The sequence below is a fragment of the Homarus americanus genome, unplaced genomic scaffold, assembly GCF_018991925.1.
Source record: "Homarus americanus isolate GMGI-L3 unplaced genomic scaffold, GMGI_Hamer_2.0 scaffold46609, whole genome shotgun sequence".
NCBI classification, from domain to species: domain Eukaryota; kingdom Metazoa; phylum Arthropoda; class Malacostraca; order Decapoda; family Nephropidae; genus Homarus; species Homarus americanus.
Window position 1 is genome coordinate 1,563 of NW_024751535.1, and position 6,417 is coordinate 7,979.

Here is a 6,417-nt window from a genome sequence, read left to right on the forward strand (position 1 = left end):
TTCTCTAAAGTAAATTATATGAATGCATAAAAATTAATAAACTAAAAATCTCCTCTATCCAGTACTTTGAACATCACAATCTGTATTATAAATCTACAAAAAAAAGAACTTTAGTCTTTAGCACAGTAAAAGAAATGCAATTATTTAAAATCACAGCATACCTGAACAGTATATAAAAAAATCTTAGCTGCCATACTACTGACAGCTTTTTTAACCAATGAAATTCTTTGGCAAAATAAAGAAAAGATTTATTTCCTTTAAATCGAATTATTTTAATGTGTAAAACATAAGAAAATAAATTTATAATCTAGATGCCACTTTCTGAAATATCACAGCATATAGTAAAATCATAAACATTGCATATGACTGTATGTTATTACTCAACCATCATTCATAAGTATTAGCCATGGCATCATATGCAGCTGATGCTTTCCTTAAACATGTATCTAACAATTCAAAGATTTATTATTTTTTTCAAGTGTCTGTTCAATCACTCTAATTACAGTTTCACTTTCTTTTTCTTTGAATGTATGTGCTGATATTATGGCCTCCTTCACTTTCAGTTCCTCCTCATGCTCCCTTTTCATTGTGTACAATTTATATTTGTGGAATTCCTCTTGTCTTTTCTCACAATGACTGGTGAGGCAGGAGCATTGATTGGTGAGGCAGAAACAGAGTGTGAAATTAGAGGTCAAAAAACAGAAGTAGATTGTGCAGAAGACACAGTTGATGGCCCTGGGGTTGGAACAGGTCAAAACAAGTGGATCATGGGAGTGAGGAAGTGAAGCAGAAGGTACACTTGCAGAAGTCTTCCGCATGACACGAGCCCTGGGTGGCGATTTCTTCTGAAGCTTAGTTTTTCTGGAGGACCACCACCTGTCTTTTTTAGCTTCTTTCGCTTTTCTATATCTCTGTTTTTAGTTCTGAAAGAAACATAAGAAAATAAATGCTTTATACAATACTAGGCGACAGTCATATCTGCATTAAAATTTATTATGATAATGCTGGTAATGAGGACTCGTATGCTTCTGACAAGTCTTTGGAGGTGACCCTTCAGAAACTGACCATAGACCTGTTTGAAGCTTATCTTGCCAGAATATTTTGGCTTGCCTAGTGGGGGCACCAGCCCCATACTACTTGCCCATTTTTATTGGTGCATGTCATGGTCATAAAATATTGCCAGGCACCTAATGGAAAGTACACCAAATCTTGTGTTCCATGTTTTGTGCAAGTTATTCACTGGCAATGGGGGCAATTGTTCTGATACTGTATAGCTTGTATATAGTCATTGTATGGGTAAAGACTAACATTAAAGATTTCAAACAAGAGAACCTAACCAAGTATGGTTGAAGCACTTTTACTGTTCTACCCTCCATACCAGTTCCTTTTTGAATTCATATTTTTTTTTCAGATATCATACACAATTTTAACCTAGCACTCTTAGGAGTAAAAATAAATCAATAGCTACACTTTCACATATTTAACTATATGGTTAATCTTACTCAGAAACCCACATCGAATAGCATATAGGCATATATAATTTATGAAAGTAGACATAAAAAACATTTATTTTGATATATAACTCAACGAGATCATAAAATTATATGAAGGAAGGGAAAATGGGGAGATGAGATGGGAGCTTTCCTTCTGTCTACTTCGGTAGGAGGTGGGATTCCTCACATGACCCGTCACTTAAATACTGTAATCCTACTCAATTTAGTAACCTAATGGCAGAACACCGTATTTTTAAATACTAAACTTAGAAAGAAGCATATACTTACTTCCTTTTATGTGTTTGTAGCTCCTCTTGAGCTGCTTGGCTGTGCGAGGGAGTTGGTCTGGGTTGCTCGTGTTGAATGAGGCAATAATTTCATCCCAGACCTTTCTTTTCTTATCATTTATGTACTAGTAGACCTGTCCTCGATGATTGTCCTTTGCTCGACAAGGCGCAAAAGTGCTATGTGCTGGGTTTCTGACAGGGCTGCAGAACACACTCTCGTCTCCATGTTTCATAACAACTGGGCAATTTTGTTTGCCAAGTACTCAGATGAAAAAAGTAGCTGTAATTTGTTTCGAACAGATACTAAAGTTCAATTTGATAAAAAGAAAAAAGAAAATTTGCAATATATTATTGTGCCGGTATAAAATAACAACTAAATATCTCTCTAAATCGTCTTTCTAATTATGTGAAATAATGCATTTGGCAACCGCGCATGGCCAATTTTTTTTTTTTGCCATCCGACATGATCTGCAGTCTTTACACGCTCTATATTCCTAGTTACAATCTCACGTAAGTGACTAGGAATATGGCGCTCAGCGTTGTGTCGTTGCATTCCGACACACGATACATCGTGATGATCGTGATCGTCATTTTCATCGTAATGACTAGGAATCCTGCCCTAGATGCAGGACTGCACAGTATAGGCCAATAGGCCCACTGCAGTTTCCTCCATTCTTACTCTTATGTTATGTTCAACCCACTCCCACCCCTTCCTCTCCCTCTCTACCTCCCATTCCCACTCCTCCCTTCCACTCCCTTTTCCCCCTACCTTTCTCCCTCCCCCTCCCCCTTCCTCTTCCAACACGTTAAGTTTGGTCTTGCGTCGTCTGCTGTTAAAGACTGTGTTCCTCGCCGTTGCTGCATGCCACCTCACCTAACCTCATCTCACCTGTCTTTTTTAGTCCTCACAGTGAACATTACGACACCTGGCCACCAACAACCACCAGGTGACGCTGAAATGCTACACTCGCAAGACTCACACAGTTACAGTGCTAAAAGTAACCAAACGTGGTGGTCGGTATCCGGAATTTACTAAAGTGGTCGCTGCGCTCTACTGTCCGCTTTACATAATCAATATAGATTTGATGGGATTGCATTTAAGTGGTCGGATTATGAAGATAGTTTGGGTAAACATGTGGTCGGATTAGCATATTGTGTATGGGTTTGTGTTGATACAGGTGTAGGTCCGCATTGTAAGAAAGAGACGTTACGTTCAAACTTACACAATTACTTTGTCTTAACGAGGTGAGTGGCTGTATCGTCCCTCACCCAGAAGACACCTGTGATAAGAGTGTTCAGAAACTACTGTAATGCTTGCAACACTGGCTACTGCAACACTTCCAGAACTGGCTACTGCAACACTTCCAACACTGGCTACTGCAACACTTCCAACACTGGCTACTGCAACACTTCCAACACTATCTACTGCAACACTTCCAACACTATCTACTGCAACACTTCCAACACTGGCTACTGCAACACTTCCAAAACTGGCTACTGCACCACTTCCAACACTGGCTACTGCAACACTTCCAAAACTGGCTACTGCAACACTTCTAACACTGGCTACTGCAACACTTCCAACACTGGCTACTGCAACACTTCCAACACTATCTACTGCAACACTTCCAACACTGGCTACTGCAACACTTCCAACACTGGCTACTGCAACACTTCCAACACTGGGTACTACAACACTTCCAACACTGGCTGCTGCAACACTTCCAACACTGGCTACTACAACACATCAAACACTGGCTACTGCAACACTTCCAACACTATCTACTGCAACACTTCCAACACTGGCTACTGCAACACTTCCAAAACTGGCTACTGCAACACTTCCAAACCTGGCTACTGCAACACTTCCAGCACTGGCTACTGCAACACTTCTAACACTGGCTACTGCAATACTTCCAACACTGGCTACTGCAACACTTCCAACACTATCTACTGCAACACAACACTGGCTACTGCAACACTTCCAACACTGGCTACTGCAACACTTCCAACACTGGGTACTACAACACTTCCAACACTGGCTACTGCAACACTTCCAACACTGGCTACTGCTACTGCAACACTTCCAACACTATCTACTGCAACACTTCCAACACTGGGCTACTGCAACACTTCCAACACTGGCTACTGCAACACTTCCAACACTGGCTACTGCAACACTTCCAACACTGGCTACTGCAACACTTCCAACACTGGCTACTGCAACACTTCCAACACTATCTACTGCACTATCTACTGCAACACTCCAACACTGGCTACTGCAACACTTCCAACACTATCTACTGCTTCCAACACTGGCTACTGCAACACTTCCAACACTGCAACACTTCCAACACTGGCTATTGCAACACTTCCAAAACTGGCTACTGCAACACTTCCAACACTGGCTACTGCAACACTTCCAACACTATCTACTGCAACACTTTCAACACTGGCTACTGCAACACTTTCAACACTGGCTACTCCAACACTTTCAACACTGCCTACTCCAACACTTCCAACACTGTCTACTGCAACACTTCCAACACTGGCTACTGCAACACTTCCAACACTGGCTACTGCAACACTGGCTACTGCAACACTTCCAACACTGGCCACTATAACACTTCCAACACTGGCCACTGCAACAGTTCCAACACTGGCTACTGTAACACTGTATACTGCAACACTTCCAACACTGGGTAATGCAACACTTCCAACATTAGCAACTGTAACACTGTATATTGTAACACTTCCAACATTAGCTACTGTAACACTGTATACTGTAACACTTCCAACACTTGCTACTGCAACACTTCTAACACAGTCTACTCCAACACTATATACTGTAACAATTCCAACACTGGCTACTGCAACACTGTATACTGTAACACTTCCAACATTGGCTACTGCAACACTGTATACTGTAACACTTCCAACACTGGCTACTGCAACACTTTCAACACTGGCTACTACAACACTTACAACACTGGCTACTGCAACACTTCCAGCACTGGCTACTCCAACACTATATATTGTAACACTTCCAACACTGGCTACTGCAACACTGTATACTGTAACACTTCCAACACTGGCCACTGCAACACTTCCAACACTGACTACTGCAACACTTCCAACACTGGCTACTGCAACACTTCCAACACTGGCTACTGCAACACTGTATACTGCAACACTTACAACACTGGCTACTGCAACACTTCCAACACTGGCTACTGCAACACTGTATACTGCAACACTTACAACACTGGCTACTGCAACACTTCCAACACTGGCTACTGCAACACTATATATTGTAACACTTCCAACACTGGCTACTGCAACACTTCCAACACTGGCTACTGCAACACTATACATTGTAACACTTCCAACACTGGCTACTGCAACACTTCCAACACTGGCTACTGCAACACTATATATTGTAACACTTCCAATACTGGCTACTGCAACACCATATACTGTAACACATCCAACACTGGCTACTGCAACACTGTATATTGAAACACTTTCAACACTGGCTACTGCAAAACTTACAACACTGGCTACTGCAACACTTCCAACACTGGCTACTGCAACACTATAATGTAACACTTCCAACAGTGGCTACTGCAACACTATAATGTAACACATCCAACACTGGCTACTGCAACACTGTATACTGAAACACTTTCAAAACTGGCTACTGCAAAACTTACAACACTGGCTACTGCAACACTTCCAACACTGGCTACTGCAACACTATAATGTAACACTTCCAACAGTGGCTACTGCAACACTATAATGTAACACTTCCAACACTGGCTACTGCAACACTTACAACACTGGCTACTGCAACACTTACAACACTGGCTACTGCAACACTTACAACACTCTACTGTAACATTTCCAACACTGGCCACTGCAACACTATATACTGTAACACTTCCAACACTGGCTACTGCAACACTATATACTGCAACACTTCCAACACTGACTACTGCAACACTGTATACTGCAACATTTCCAACACTGGCTACTGTAACACTTCCAACACTGACTACTGCAACACTATATACTGTAACACTTCCAACACTGGCCACTGCAACACTAAATACTGTAACAATTCCAACACTGGCTACTGCAACACTATATACTGTAACACTTCCAACACTGACTACTGCAACACTTCCATCACTGGCTACTGCAACACTTCCAACACTGGCTACTCCAACACTATATTCTGTAACACTTCCAACACTGGCCACTGCAACACTATATACTGTAACACTTCCAACACTGGCTACTGCATCACTGTATACTGCACTTCCAACACTGTACTACTGCAACACACTTCCAACACTTGCTACTGCAACACTGATGCTGCAACCTTCAACACCTCTTCTGCAACACTTCCAACACCGACTACTGCAACATACTACAACGCACCAACGCTTGCTACCCAACACTTCAACACAGGCACTGCATCGCCCAACACTGGCTACTGCCAACTCCATACTGTAATACTTCCAAAACTGACTACTGCAACACTTCAACACTGGCTACTGCAACACCCAACACTGGCTACTGCAACACTTCAACACTGGCTACTGCAACGCCTAACACTAGCAATACGTAACTGG

The 6,417-nt window shown here is 41.9% G+C and overlaps 1 protein-coding gene across 1 annotated transcript; it reads left to right on the forward strand.

Annotated features, from left to right (window-relative positions):
* Window positions 1–632: 632 nt before the first annotated feature.
* Window positions 633–5,299, forward strand: LOC121854671 (putative uncharacterized protein DDB_G0282133). Its single transcript, XM_042349364.1, has 3 exons — window positions 633–781; window positions 3,125–4,482; window positions 4,608–5,299. Exons 1-3 carry the CDS (start codon window positions 633–635, stop codon window positions 5,297–5,299), a joined length of 2,199 nt encoding a protein of 732 aa, XP_042205298.1.
* Window positions 5,300–6,417: the final 1,118 nt, after the last annotated feature.

What these genes read in the sequence shown, in the direction of transcription:
- LOC121854671 (XM_042349364.1), top strand. Translation starts at nt 633, where the DNA reads ATGACTGGTGAGGCAGGAGCATTGATTGGTGAGGCAGAAACAGAGTGT. An exon ending in TGGATCATGGGAGTGAGGAA is followed by an intron (nt 782 to 3,124) that starts GTGAAGCAGAAG and finishes CAACACTTCCAG; the next exon opens with AACTGGCTACTGCAACACTT. An exon ending in TGCAACACTTCCAACACTGG is followed by an intron (nt 4,483 to 4,607) that starts GTAATGCAACAC and finishes CTTCTAACACAG; the next exon opens with TCTACTCCAACACTATATAC.